At 57.8% G+C, this 15,022-nt stretch overlaps 1 protein-coding gene across 2 annotated transcripts in view; it reads right to left on the reverse strand.

Annotated features, from left to right (window-relative positions):
• Nucleotides 1–5,966: 5,966 nt before the first annotated feature.
• Nucleotides 5,967–15,022, reverse strand: part of EPHB3 (EPH receptor B3) — a 44,764-nt gene continuing 35,708 nt past the window's right edge. The window contains exons 4-16 of one of the 2 annotated variants that reach the window (XM_074963477.1): nt 13,168–13,323; nt 12,541–12,876; nt 11,680–11,804; nt 11,354–11,522; nt 11,159–11,264; nt 10,226–10,278; nt 9,839–9,961; nt 9,502–9,749; nt 8,806–9,021; nt 8,549–8,698; nt 8,248–8,441; nt 7,817–7,972; nt 5,967–7,220 (exon numbers count right to left, since the gene is read on the reverse strand). In XM_074963477.1, coding sequence (XP_074819578.1) covers nt 7,112–7,220; nt 7,817–7,972; nt 8,248–8,441; nt 8,549–8,698; nt 8,806–9,021; nt 9,502–9,749; nt 9,839–9,961; nt 10,226–10,278; nt 11,159–11,264; nt 11,354–11,522; nt 11,680–11,804; nt 12,541–12,876; nt 13,168–13,323 — 2,141 coding nt within the window. In that variant the 3' untranslated portion in view covers nt 5,967–7,111. Of the gene's footprint in view, nt 7,221–7,816; nt 7,973–8,247; nt 8,442–8,548; nt 8,714–8,805; nt 9,022–9,501; nt 9,750–9,838; nt 9,962–10,225; nt 10,279–11,158; nt 11,265–11,353; nt 11,523–11,679; nt 11,805–12,540; nt 12,877–13,167; nt 13,324–15,022 lie in introns of both variants that reach the window. The other variant, XM_074963476.1, reaches the window with a different exon arrangement.

A 15,022-nucleotide genomic window follows, 5' to 3' on the forward strand; every position in this document is an offset into this window, starting at 1 on the left:
GGCAGCTGGGGCCAGTGCTGGGGGACCTCTCAGCCTCTGGGGGTGAGCAGGGGGTACAGTGCCAGCTAACACCACAGCCCCTGGGGGGTGGCAAGCCTGGAGAAGGGCTAGGGCTGAAAGCTCATCTTTGCTGCTTCATACCTCAGTTTCCAGCCCCCCCCCCCCGCCCAGGTCACTCTGGGGGGTCCAGCTCATCGGTTACTATGGCAGCACAGCACAGCACAGCCTGGATTTTACTTCCCCAGTCTCCTGTTCTTACTGTCCCTCCTTTACAAAGCCTGGCCCTGGGAGGAGCAACCCCCAGCAGGGGTTGTACTGACGCAGCACCGTGGGGCTGGAGCTCAGGACTAAACCCCCTAGCAGCTGCTCTTAGCATCAGAACAAGGTGCTTTGGGAACCAAATCCTTGCAGTATCAAGAAATTGCTTCTCCGCAGCCCCTGCCAAGGGCCTGCGTAACACAAAGCTGGGGAGTGCAGAGAAGGGGGACCTTGCCCCCGGCTTATCGGCCAGACTCTGGGCCTGATCACCCCTGCTCACAGGACTGGGAGCCACATCCCAGGCTAGGGGACTTCCCAGCTTTAAAACTTTCCCTAATTAAACAGAGCTTCTCTGTGGCTGTACAGATGCAGCTCCCAGCTATTGCTAAGGCATTTATATGGAGCACCACAGGCTGCCCCTCGGCCTGCAGCAAGCCCCCAGCGTAGGTGATTAGGTTGTGCAGGGCATAGCATGAGCAGAGAGGATTGGGGCTGGGAGATGGGGCAGACGGTGTTCTGAGAAGGGATGGCCCAGCGTGTAGAGAGCCATTGAGAGTACAGGGACACCTGCTAACAAGCAGCAGGTCTCTCTCCTAGCAACCTCCTTTTGCTGGGAAGCAAGAATCCAGCAGACACTGGCTGAAATGGGGACAGCACACCGGGGACAGTGAATAGCAAACAGCAAGGAAGAGCAGGACCACAGCTCCCTGGGGAGCAGCCTTATGTGGAGCCCCCTCCACTAGCTGGTCTCCCCCGAGAGCAGCCATGCCAATAAACACACACAAACCAAGGAGCTCCATAGATTTCTTAAATAATTTAATTGAAAAAAGTATTTCTTTAAAAAATATTTCTACAAATGCATGATTGCATCATTTGTTTCTTTTTTTCTTTTGTTTTTTTTTTCTTTTTCACCATTAAATACATCTCAATATATAAAAACGGTGGCAGGTACAGTACAGGAGAACCAATTGGGGGGTGGGGGACACACTGACTGGAGACCCCCCAGGAGCGTCACCAGGTGCAAACCAAGCTGTGCCGAAACAGGACTGGCCGGGGGCAGGCTGGGATACGAAGCTCGGGTTCAGGAATGCTGCAGTTGTACAGGTGCGAGTCTGACTCCTCAAGGACTGCCGCCAATCAAACTTCAGGTAGGACAGCATCTGTGACTCCCTACTAGCTAGGGCTCCCACCCCATCAGAAGCCTGAGAGCTGGAGTGATGCTAACAGCCGGGGTGTTCGGCAGAGGAACATGGGCAGGTCAAGATAGCAAAGAGGATTACGGCATTGGTCACTTTGTTTTAGAGCCAGTGAGAAGTAATTTCTCTCTAGTTTAACAGGAGCAAGCATAGCTAGTGTGAAGCTCAGAATCGGAGAGGACCAAGAACTGGTGGGCACTGAGGATGCACCGTGTTTGTTCTATAAATGGATCTGAACCATGGCCCAGACCAAGCTGGCAGAACTCATTGCCAGACCCGCACGCAGATGTGGCATGGGAGGATGAGGCAGAGATGCAGATCTCAGAGGTACAGCGTGCAGGGACAGAAGGAGAAGAGGCGACCAGAGTACAGGACTGGGGGGGAGGGGGTCTGGGCAGACTTGGTGCGAGAGGAGACGACTGTATAAGAGAAAGGGCTGATGGACAGAGCAGAGTGAGGAGTTGAGACAGTACCGAGTTCTGACAGGTCACTGTAGCAGTCAGGGCTGCGGAGTGTGCATTTGCTCTGCAGGGAACAGGGCAGCACACGGCCCCCCAGAAAAGAAAGCTCAAGAGGTGAGGCAGGGGCTAGAGAAGACCAGAGGTGGCCGGAATGAGCCCACTAGTCATGACAGGGAGCGGCTGACTGGGAAGAGCAGTGGGGCTGCAGAGAATTGGGCTAAAATGCCAGGAGCTGCAGCTGGAGATTGAGCCAAGTGCACAGAGAACCGCAGCAGCGGGCACAGGGGAACAAGGTGGTGGGAGGATGCGGTGTGTGGGTCGGTGCCAGCGATGGCCTCTCTGTGGAAAGGGCCAGGCATTAGTCTTATATTGGTTAGCTGGGGCACACGGTGAAGACAGGACCCAGGGCAGCAAGTGCGCTGAGCACCAGGGAGACCGTGTAGGGCACCCACACCGGAAGGGAGAACCATTCAAGGTGGAATAAGGGACACCATGAAACAGAGGAAGATCTCTTCTGAGGCCTGTCTCCCACCCCTCCCCTCCCTACTACTGTCTCTCTGCTGACTTGAGGGCTCAGTGCTTGGGGAGGGACTGGGCCAGGGGGAGGCACAGCTTTGCAGCAGGCGTTCCCCCCCTCAAGTCTGCCCCGCTCTGCCCTTCAGGAGGGCTGCATGATCCCAGGCCCCCCACCTCCAAAAGGGGCACAGCACGGTGTGCCTGGAGAACGGAGCTCGCTTTGTCACATCAGGCTTGGAGTGCAGGCTCCGAGGCGGTTCGCTATTCGAGATACCAGGCTCCCGGCTGCTCAGATACCGTGTGTATCCAGGCTGTTAGCGTCCATCTCCAGGGGTGGGTCCATCACGCGGATCAACGGTTTCCATCTCAATTCACCCTGACTGGAAGGGTGGCCCCAGGCAACATGGTCCCCAAGCCACTGGCAGCTGTTTCTGGGAACTCCAAGGACAGGCACATTCGCAGGAGTGGGACGCGGCAAACAGCCTCTGCTCTGAGGGAGGTGCAGGGAAAGAGACCAATCAACTGCTTAACGGCTGGAGGAGTTGGTGCCGAGCACCCAGAGGAAAGGGACAAAGAGGCAAGATGCCTTTGTCAGAAAGAAACCAGGCCACAAAGGAGCCTAGTTCCTTCCCTGGGCAGGCAAAGACGCTGATTGGACAGACAGGGACGGCGCTGTGGGAGAGCCCAACACACATGGCGCATTTCACGCCATTTTGGAAAGGATCCGCTTGCCCCGCTCCACACCATGTGCTGACAGCTGCTGCGGGGAAGCCTGTTGCTAGGCAACTCTGGGCCCCCCAGCACTGGGTGGCGTTAAGCCAGGGGCGTATCCACTCATCGGCAGACCCATCTCGCCCCGACAAGGCCCTGCTCTGGGCCAGGCTGTGAAACGGGGAGCGATCTCATTTCAAAGCTGGGCCCCGGCTTTGGTGCCTTCCCCCTGGCAATGGCGGTCACAGTTGCAGAGCCCAGCCTCAGGGCACGAATGGACTTTGGAAGGAGTTTTAAAAAAAGCAAAGCAAAATTAAATGGACGTTTGTTTCATGCCACACGGAAGAGGAACCAGTACAAAAATGGAACAGAACAACCTTTCCCACCCCTCACGTCCTCCCAAGGAGCAATCCAGGACTCCCCCTGAGCTGAGACTTAAGCTATGCAATATTTCCATCAGTGAGCGGGAGGGTTAAGAGGCAAGGTCTCTAATGAAACTCAGCTGACGATGACGGGAAGGATCCCAAATGCTCAGAAGGACTGAATTAAAATATAGCCTGAGCTTGATAGAGTGAAGGAACAGGCTAAAAACAAAACCTGGAACAAAGTGCCATGCAACAGAAGTCATATAAAGCAGAACAGGCCACGATCCTGGCACGAGAGCTGGTCCCGCCATGGAAGAACTGCCAACATGGAACTGTCTAGTTGAGCTGTAGGACAGACCATCACACACAAGAGGAGGGAGGGGATCGTCCAGCCCAGCGGGGTGGCCTGAGGGTGCTATTCAACCTCACATTCGGTTCTGGACAAACTGGGGAGAGTTCAGAGCAGGGCGACACCTGATTAAGGTTTGAGGAGTGCCAGGGTGATTCCCCGGCATTATTCGGGCTGGGCAAGATGATACTGGCCCCTTCTGGCCTGGGTCTCCAGGAAGCTAGGATCTGAGGAAGAGCTGAGAGAAAAGGCAGGAGATTCAGACTGGTAGGAGGAGAACCATCCACAGATGCATCAAGGGATGTCAGAGAGGAGCAAGCCCAGTTGTACTCACTAGGCTCCAGAGACCCACCAGGTAGAAATGGGCTTGAACCGCAGCAAGGAAAACCCAGGTTTCCATCAAACCATCAGCACGTGTTGATGCCATCCCCGGAGCTTTCGAAGGCTATGGGGGACATTCCTCTCCCAAGGATGGCCCAGGGATCGTCAAGTCAGTGGCGCCACAGTGCAACGAGGCAGCTAATAGAGAGGCCAAGGTTACGATGCAACAGACATCCCCACCCCAGAATGAACGGCCGCCCAGGCACTCCCAGTAAGAGGCATGGGCAAGCAGCCAGCGGCACCTGACGCTGGGAAAAATGAGCTTGGGTTCTCCAAGTTCTGGCTGCTAGGAGAGCAGAGTGGAGGGGTCTAGAGACAGGACTCCCCATGAAGGGCAGGGAAAACCCCTGAAGAGATACCCAACTCCAAGACTTCTATGGTGTTTGGGCAGAGGTAGCTGGCTCCAGCTCAGCCTGCTAGGGAGCACTTGAGGAAGGGCGTTTGCCTTGAACGACTTCACCTCTCGCTGTTTGAAGTCACTGTGTTTCTCTAGAAGCCATCTTGGCAGCTGTCCCATGTGGGAGGTGGCCAGGCTGGGCAGATTTTGATTTGTATTTGGTTGTCACTTGGACTGATAATATCCAGGTTTCTTTTGAAGCTTTTTTCTGACTTATCAATTTAAATTTTCACAGCTGGGTGAAATTATGGAGGGGGGAGGGGTCAACATCACATGTCAAAATACAGGCCATCAATACCCTTAAATCGAACTCCAATCAGTTCTCAAGCAGCATCTATCTGTAAATTGCCATGATCACCCATGGAAATATTTCTTCCACTGGTCTGCGTGTGCGCGATGAAATCGAAGTTCACTGACATTTGCCGATAAACATCGAATCCTTCCAAACCCAGAGGTGGTGGAGGATCAGGCATGAATTTTATAGCTGAGTCACGGGCGTAGCTAGTTGCTGCACTCCACCCAAGTTGTCCCCTCCTTACGCCGGGCTAAGTAGTCCCAAGGGAATGCTGGGATGCTGGAGGACTGCAGTTCTCCAACAAAGAGCAAAGGTGGGCAGAAGAGGGAAGATGGTCTCTAACAGCTCTCTCCTTTTCTGTCTAGAAGGGCTATCAGCAAGAGCGGCCAATAGACAGGATAGAACGGGGCCTGGCTCAGCAGCCAGAAAAGTCAGACAAGCCCAGCCAGCCTGGGCGGTTTCTCCAAATTTGGGGTTGGGCCCAGGCAGAGCTCCTGGCACCGGTAACAGAGGCTCTGCTCCCAGCCCACTGGCTGCACCCGCTCGGCTGGTCATGCCTGGCTTTGACTCTAGGTTTGTTTTGCACAGTTCGGTTCAGGCCGAGAGGGTTAGAAACCAGCACCATATAGTCCCTACATGTAGCTCTTCATGGCCAAGCCTGTGTGACCCCTAAACCCAAGCCCCACTTCCTGCTAGCCCTCAGGCAGGTTCACCCCACTCCCTATGTGGCCAGGGGACAGTACCCTTCTCCTTGCCCTTACGGACTCCTACAGGGCAAGGCTCCCTAGTAAGCATTGCAGGGGGAAGGGCGGGGAAAAGCTGGTGGGTTTGTGAACACAGCTGAGGAAGTGGCTAAGACCCTGTATGACCATCATGGCATCGGGTGTCAGGACAGCTACGCCTGATTGGCAGGGAAGGGGGTTATACTAGTGAAGCCAGCCCTTCTGCCAGCTCCCTGTGATATTTACAGCCAGGGGCCGGAGCACAGGGCTGGGGGCAGGGAAGGACCATGCCCCGTGCTCCAGAAGGGGGGGGGGGGGGAAGAGCACTACGCCTGTACAAAGGAAGGAATGGGCTTGTGCTCCATGTCTCTTGGGTTCTGTACAGCGGCAGAGACTAAGCGAGCGAAGGAAACTCAAGTAAAATTCTTATTGCCTTTATTCTGCCCGTGCCCTCACCCAGCTGGCCAGCACACACGCACGCACGCTCGCGCTGGGACTCTCCCCCCTCGCTCGGGACAAGCCGAGCGGCCAGGAAGAGTCAAAGCAGCAGAAGTGAGAGTCTTTTGGCAGCAATCACAGCGTGCGTCAGGAGATGGCCGCGCTCTGACAAGACCCGCTCCTTCTGCACAAAACAGGAGACTGGGGAGAAGCCGGGCTCCGCAGCCAGCTCGGCCTGGCCTCCCTGACGGCGCTCCGAACTCTGGCTGAGCAGGAGCAAGGCTGCCTTTGCTCCCCTGGTCCCTGTGCAAACTCGCGCTGATGGCCTTTCTCCGCAGTCCAGATTCGGCCATAAAACAAAGAGGGACGAGAGATCTGGAGTTGGTGTGTCCAACTCCCTGCATAGTAATCTCACTGGGGTCAGGTTCCGGCGTCCAGAGGCAAACGGACCGATACCCCCCCTTCCGACACATTCCAGTGCAGATCCCTGTATGGGGGCAGCAGGGGGACATGATTGTCTGGGGTTGCACAGGAGAAGGCCAGGTCGGACCCCGCTCCATGCCCTTCACGGTCGGGCAGCTGCTGTGTATGCTTGTATCCCCACAACCCCCTCGCTAGGCCACGAGCTCGGGAAAGTGCCCGCAGCGTCTCCAAAAGGCGCGTAGCGAGAGGAGAATGTTTGTGACTTTGGGGTTAAGGAAATCCAAGAAGCGGAACACCTCCTGAACCCACGGCGCCGTGTGCAGCGGAGATGGGGCAGGAAGAGGGGGTGAAGTCTTCATCCGATAATCTGTCTTCAATATGAAGACTGCATCGCCGGCTCTGTTCCAAACACAAACACAAGGCTGGTCTCCCTCTCGGCCCAAGTGCCTTGGATTCACGGAGGCGCGTCCCATCCCGTGTGACTGTCAGAGGCCGAGAAGCTCCACGCAAAGGGGAAAACAGGAAGCCGGGCCGCACCGCAAACTAGAATCTTATTGACAGATTCCCTCAGTCCATTCCAGCCCCAGAATTTCCTGTGGTCAAACCTGAACTGGGAGGGTCTGGTTCATTTGCAGCCTCATGTCCTGAATACTGCTCAGGATCTTCTTTTGATGTCCTGCGAGTGTCACCCCTATCCTGAGCAGGTCTCTGAAAGGACAAGAGGAGGCAAAGCTCGTAACAAGTCTACACACTCCTTGGAGAGCCCTGTGCAGGGGCATTTCCGCTGCAGCATTAACCACTGGCTGATGGAGCAGACAGATATTCCCCAGCTGTTTTTAGAGGGGCCCAGAACACGGCAGCAGAAATCCTTTAATGCCACTTGGCCTCCTGGCCAGACACAACAACAATCTAGTCAGGGTCTGCACCCGTCCCGGCTTCATATGAATCCCCTACACCCCCAGCCATGCACTGATCTGCGTCTACTTCTCATGGCCACAGCTACACTGCAACGAGTCTCAGAGCCTAGGTCGACTGACTCCGGCTCGTGGGCCTCAAACGAGCCACATATACATTTGGCCTAGGGCTGGAGCGCGGGCTCTGAGACCTGGCCTAAAAGGTACTTAATTCTAAGAGCAGAGGTGCTGGATACTGATCACAGAGCTTTCCCAGCCCAAGAGGGAAAACTTGCGCACACTTCATTGTTCTTAGGCAGGAGGCATCTGCCCTCAGAGCTGCTGAGCGCTCTTCCTCCCAGCAGTGCCCTGTGACCAGGCCCAGCTCCCAGCCCCTTCAGCCCCACTCACTCCGCTGTCATCTGCGCCACCAGGTCGAAGGATGCAAATCCAGCGTTGACAAAGCTCTCCTTGTACCGTCCCATTTTGATGGCGTCGAGCCAGTCGCCCACGGTGGTGAAGGTGGTGTAATCCGGCACGGTGCGGTCCAGGAGTGGCTGAGACACACTGCGGGGATAAGAGCGAGCCCAGAGTTAATGCGGGGAGGACACAGGGTGCTGTTGGGCTGGGGTAGGTACAGACCTTTGCCAGGCACTGGTGGATAATGGGGTTCCCCCCGGCACTGTCTCCACCTGGATCCCCACCTCCAGCCCCCTAGGTTCTAGCTCAGCCAATGCCTGGCTCCAGCCCATGCAAAGCAGATTCCCCAGCATTCCCTGCACTGCAAAGGGACGAGCGGCCTGGCGGGGTCGCTACCGGAGCAGGGAGGGGAGGGCACTGACCCGGACTGGACGCTGGCGATGACCTTCAGGCTGGCTGCGTTCCGGATGAGCTTGTCCAGCGTATTCACTATCTGTGCAAACTTGGGCCGTAGGTTGCGGTCACGCACCCAGCAGTCCAGCATGAGCTGGTGCAGCGCCGTGGGGCAGTCCATGGGCGGCGGCAAGCGGTAATCCTGCTCCACAGCGTTAATCACCTGCCAAGACACACAGGCACGCACGCGCTCAGAGCGGCTGCGAGTCAGCCAGGCAGCCAGCCCCCCGGCGCCACCACAGCGTGGCTCCCACCCGTGGTCGCACTTACATCCTGGTTGGACATGTCCCAGTAGGGCCGCTCCCCATAGGACATGACCTCCCACATGACGATCCCGTAACTCCACACGTCGCTGGCCGAGGTGAACTTGCGGTAGGCGATGGCTTCCGGAGCCGTCCACCGGATCGGGATCTTACCACCCTGTGGGGAGAGACGCTTAATTCCATTATTTAGTGTCTACCTCAGGGCGCCCCCGCGGCCCTGCCCTCTGCGGCCGGGCAGAGGGTGCTGACAAGAATCTCACATACCAGCGAGCTGGTGTAGGTGGGGTCGGCGGGGTCGTCCTCCAAGAAGCGCGAGAGCCCGAAGTCCGACACCTTGCACACCAGGTTGCTGTTGACGAGGATGTTGCGGGCGGCCAGGTCGCGGTGCACGTAGTTCATCTCCGCCAGGTACTTCATGCCGGCCGCGATGCCACGCAGCATCCCCACCAGCTGGATCACCGTGAACTGCCCGTCATTCAGCTGCCGGCAGACATTGGGGAGAGGTCACAGGGGTCCCAAAGGTGAGCCCTTCGTTCCCTGCTTCCACAGGGGGTTGGGGAGGGGTTCTGATCTCCCCCTAGAACGGGCCAATGAACCTGCTTAGAGGTTCTGGCTAGCTGAGCCTCTAACACCCCCACCGCAGGAAAGGGAAGTGTATATGTGGGGGGGGACCCCCTAACACACTATTACTCTCTTCATAAAGGTGCCACCTACCTCCCGCCCACCGTGCTCCTCCAAGAGGGCCCCTCCTCCCCATCCCAACGTTCGAACCCTGGGGGCATCAGTGTGAAACGCAGAGAAGCAAAGGCATGTGAGAGCCGAACGGGACGGGAGCAGCGAGTGCAGAGCAGAGGGCTGCCCAGCCAGAGAGAGAGAGGGGAAGGGGAGTGATTCCATCCCAGCCTCCTGTCCTCCCACACCCCTGGGGCCCAGCCTGCCCCGCAGCGCAGCAGGCCTCACCCGGAGGAAGGAGTCCAGGGCGCAGTTCTCCATGAACTCCGTGACGATCATGACTGGCCGGCTCTTGGTCACCACGCCCTCCAGGTGGATGATGTTGGGATGGTCAAACTGCCCCATGATGCTGGCCTCGCTCAGGAAATCCCGCCGCTGTCGCTCCGTGTAACCCACTTTCAGGGTCTTGATGGCCACAAAGATCTCCCGCCGGCCCGGCAGCTTCAGGCGGCCCCGGCAGACCTCCCCGAACTCCCCTGCAGGGGAAGAACAGCGGAGCGGTTACGGACAGCGAGAACTCCCTGGCAGCCCTGCCACACGAGCCGCGCCCGGTCAGGTGACTTGCCTGCTCCAATCACCTCCTCGATCTTGACGCAGGAGATGTCGATCTCTTTGGCAAACTCCCGGACCGCCTCGTTGGGGTCCTCGTAGGTGAAGGGGTCGATGTAAACCTTCATCCCGGGAGTGACTGCGAGAGCAGAGCAAGTCAGGCCCAGTGGGAGGGCGTGGTCCCAGCAACACCCCTCAGCCCGACCTACAGCGTCATAGGACATCCTGGGGCCCAGGCTAGGAACTCTAGCACCAGACACAAAGCCCCCACAACTAAGGAAATCATCCCAGTCTCGCTGCCCTGCACACGCGGGGGTGCAAGGGCCGGGTCACACTCCCGTACTGTTGCAGCACGCAGGGCTCGGGGGCAGGAGCATGCACTAGGGCCTGGGGTCACACTCACTGTATTGTTGCAGCTTCTCCGTGTACTCCGAGTCCGTACCGCTCCGCTGCTTCCTGCCCAAAGGAGACAAGAGCCATTTCAGGACAGTCCATGCCTGCTGCGTGCCGAGGGGACCACAGGTAAGTCCGCAAGCCAGCAGCGGAGCAGATGCCCCGCTCCGGCACGGCACGGTGTCAAGGTCAGCGCCTTTCCTCCCCTTCTCCCTGTATCGTCACCCTCAGCCTAGAAGCAGGGACATAGGCATGAACTGCTGGAGGGGACATTTGCTCTGGGCTTGGCTGCCCTGATTCACACTGGCTCAGAGACCTTGCACGGTTTGCAGCGGGCAGGGCGAGATCTCACAGGGGCACAGGGCGTGTCATGAAGCCGGCTCCACCTGAAGGCCCAATGAGGGCTGCAGTGGTAGAGGTAGGCTGAAGGCTGGCTCAGGTTGGGGGCGGGTTGCTAGTCGCGTACAACCCAGTTTGCATCCAATGGCCTCTAACTGCTGAAGAACAAAGCCGTGAGGAGGAACACTCACTGCCATGCTCCATGGGCGCAGACCTGCTGCCCAGGGAGGCCAGGTGGGAGCAATGAGGTTTGGGAGGGGCACCTGCTCGGCTGATGTTCCTCGACAGAACATCCTCCCCTGCTGGCTTAACACCCATCTAGCACCACATGCAGAGGACAATGGAGCCTGACGGGCCTGGAGCGATGGTTATTCTAGTGCAGTGGGAAGGGTTCTGCTAGAACCCCATGCGGACACTGCACTCCGCGGTGGAGCGGCCCCGGGTCTGGAAGGCCTGGCCCCCTCACTCCAGAACCCGGCATGCAGATGGGTATTTGCCTTAAATCACAGACAGTCTGAGGGATACCCCAAACACTGCAACGGGGACGAGGCCCTGTGGGACTCCTAGCCTGGGGCTCACACCCTTTCCCCGCCAGAGCTGGTACCTGAAGCAGACAATAGCAATCACCACCACAGCGATGACAAAGACCAGGCCTGCGGTGGCCGAACCCACGATCAGGGGCAGCTCCTGGAAGCTCTTCCCGCTGGAGCCTGTGGGAGACACGGGAGGCTGATCAGAACAAGGGGCTGAGCCGGGGCGTGGGATGGGAGCAGGAAGGGGTTCCAGTCCCAGCACATACCGTCTTCTGCAGGTGTCTGGAACTCCACGGGGAGGCTGTACCGGCCATAGCCGGCCACAGTGCGGGCCCGAACCTGCACTACATACAGGGAGTTGGCCGTCAGCCCATCCAGCCGCACCGTGTTCTGCTGGCTGGTGACGGTGTTCGCGATGCCGTCACTCTGGCCCTGCTGTGGGGCAGGAAGATCAGGGTCACTTACAGCGGTTGTCACAACCCCAAGCGCCATCCTACCCCCTGCACCGGGGTTACCTCTATCACCGTTACCCGCCCATGCACGTCCTGCAGGCAGCAGGGCTGGGGAGCGGGTGGCCTGGGCTCTGCTTTACCTTCTCAAAGTACTTGATTTCATAGTCCAGGATGATCCCGTTGGGTCTCTCTGGGGGCGTCCACGACAGCATCATGCTGCTGCCAGTACTGCCGTGCAGCTGAATTCTGGGAACGGCCGAGGGGGCTGCAACAGAGGGAATGGACGGGCCAGGTTAAGCCGCAGCATTCGTAGCCCCGTGCCAGCGGAAACATGTCGCCAGTCACTGAATTCATCCCCTGGGACCCCCCACAACGTCCCCCAACCCACATTCGTCTTCTACGGCTGAGACTAAACCAACGGGGCAAAGATCCCACCAACTGATGATGAGACCAAGATCACACTCCTCCTGCTCTCCATGGTACCCTCCTCCGTCTCAGGGATGATGCCCATGAATTCTACTCAGTGAGTGGCAGCAGTAGGTTTCCAGTGCATTGGAGTGGAGCCCGATGCAGGGGAAGGTGGAGAGGGAAAGCAGAGAGCGCACCGCATGCTCTGAAGGTTTGGGAGGGTCCTGACCTTAGCCAGGCCCACAAGGGAGAAAGCCCATCCGCCCCTGCAAGCCGGGAGTCTCTGGAGCCAGGATTAGAGAGCTAGGAGCATCCACTAGCTCAGCCCCCCATCTTTGTTTGCCGGAGTTCTGATCTCATTCCTTCCAGGGACACTGATTTAAAAACAGAGAGAAATAGTCACCCAGGGGATTAGATGCAGGAGCTTAGAGCCAGCAACGCTGCACAAAGGGCGTGAACAAAAGGACAATGGCCTCAGAGAGACTTTCAGCAGGAAACCCTGCTCTAGTTACTGGGGATATTACAGGAGTAGAGCAGAGATGCACCCTCTCCCCAGGCAGCAGCGGCTCCAGCCTGCAGATGTCTGTACTGACCCGCCTGGTTGGTGGTGATGTTGACAGAGGCGAACTGGGGGGAGTGGGGGCTCTTGTTGGACACGCCGTTCACAGCCTGGATCTCGAAGGTGTACTGGGTGTGCGCCATCAGGTTGCTGATGTAGATGTGCCGGTCCGTCAGGCCAAGCTGGCGGGGCACAAACTCCACGTTGTCGTCGCAGCGTGTGCACACCCGGCGCTCCACGCTGCACTTCTTGCAGATGACGTTGTACAGCAGGTCGTCCCGGCCCCCCGAGTCCCGGGGCTCGCTCCACTCCAGCGCCAGCGATGTCTCGTTCACGTTGGAGATGACGTTGAGAGGAGAGGATGGGACGCCTGCGGATGAGACACTCACGTCAGAGCGGAGAGCGCCCTGAGGAGCCCCAAACCCAGCCCACACCCGGATTTGTGGGGAGGTGGCCCTTTGGACCTGCAGCTCTCAGGACTGGATTCACTGCCTCTCGATCTGGCTGTTCATCCTTTACAGCGAGACGGTTATCCAGGACACCCCACTCCCCCAGCAGAGGGGAACTCAAACCACACTGCTGCAGACTAGGACCCCGATCCTGTCCCCCAAGGTCAGGGTCTGAGTGATCCAAGACATCCGGTACACAGAGACAGACTTACTGGTGCAAGCACTGTCTGCGGAGTCTGCATCTGCCCGGAAGTAGCCGTTCCGACAGGTGCAAAGCGTTGCTGCCCCAGAGCTCGTCCGGCTATTGGGGGGGCAGGGTGAGCAGAGACCTTCCCCTTGCTTCGACTTGAAGGTCCCAGGACCACAGGCTGCACAGAGGGGAGAGAAGGGAAAAATGAACTTTGTTAGTAACACTCCCGGACAGAACCCCTGGCCTGGGTCATTAGCCCCAAAGCTGCGGAAACCCGGAAGCTCCCAGCCCACCTGCCCTGACAGGACAATACGAAGATGCCCCCTCAGCCTGGGAGGCTCCCTCAGAGCAGCAGCGAGTTTCAGAGTTACAGCAATCGAGGCTGTAACTCTTTCCCAGTGATGTTCTCCAGAGCCCAAAAGGCCAGGATGCCAGGTGCCCGCCTCAGCAGGAGACACTGGAGAAAGAGTGATTCACCTCAGATTCCTTCTGAACAGAGCGCTGACCCAAGGGACTGGACTGACTGCTGGGAAGGAGCCCAGAACTTTCCTCCTCGGCTCTCCAGCCCCGGACATTCACTGCAGAAACCAATCCAAGCCCTAATATGGAGCTACCAACAGATCCAGCCCCAACATCGCCCTCCCTCTTGGCGACCCGAGCCCAAACCTGGTGACTCTGCCCGTCACTGCGCTCTGGGCCCGGGGATTCAAAGCAGAGTCTTCTAATCCAGCGCTCAGCACGGCCAGCTCTCTAGGAACTGGTATGTGATGGGAAACATGCCAAGCGCACCTGAGCTGGACGCAAGGGGCTTGCTGGCTGGCGCAGACAAGTGATTGTCACTAGCCCAGCTCAGCTGAACTCTTCTGGGCTTAGAGTAGCACTCTGGGCTGAAGATGCCTCCAGGCACGGACAGAGGGCACCTTCCTACAAACATCGACACCTTTGAAACACCAAGGAGGAAGACCACCTAACCAGGAGTTACTGGCCTTCCAGGGAAGTGGAGTAAATCTCAACTGGACAGAGCCCCCAGGAAGGGTATAGGGGAACAATCCTACACTGGAAGTCAAAGATGGCAGAGATATCTAGGGTCCCCTCTAGTTCATCTCCCGGGTCAGGGTAAGACTGGCCCCTAGAGCATGTCCGCCATTGCTTTCTCCTGTCCCTTGGGAATCCATGTCGCAGATGGATATATCTCACTGACAGTCAGCCCAAGCTTCCCCTCTCTTTCTCTTCCCATTAGCCCTAGTTCTAGCCCCTTGTACTGAACTGGACAGCCTCTCCCTCCTTGGCACTTAGCCCCTTCAAACACACAGGCATTTGGCGGTGCTTTGCCCAGCTGTGTTTTCAATCTTTCCTTCCAGCTCTTCGCTCTGTTCTGCTGACTGTCCCCGAATCCCTGCAGGGCATGACGGTGCCCAGAAGCGATCACAGTTCTAGGCACAGTCTCACTTCAGCGGGACAGAGGAGGACCCCTGCCCCCCCCTTGCGCTGTGTCCCGAAGCCGCTGCACGCGCAGCCCCAAGGCCAGGCACCTCCCTTGCAGCTGTCCCCCCGGGACTGCCCTCTCAGCCTTTGCTGCTTTCCAAATGCCTCCTTCCCCAGTCAGTCTGCATCTCAAAATTATGACACCCCGTTCGTGCCAGCTGTTCCATTTGCCCAGCGTGACCCCCAGGACAGTCCCAGGCACTTCAGTGGCCAGGTCATTAGTTCTCTGTTCCTGCTGGTTTTCCTCACCCCCCGAAGTTCAGCACCCACTGCACATTTGACATGCTGTTCACCCCTCTTCCAGAGGAACTGAGCTGTTTGGACAGGACCCCGCATCAACTCCAGTGGCCCATCCCCAGCCCTGCCAGTTTTCAGGCCCCGTGACAGTGTCA

This window comes from Natator depressus, chromosome 9, assembly GCF_965152275.1.
Source record: "Natator depressus isolate rNatDep1 chromosome 9, rNatDep2.hap1, whole genome shotgun sequence".
NCBI classification, from domain to species: Eukaryota; Metazoa; Chordata; order Testudines; family Cheloniidae; genus Natator; species Natator depressus.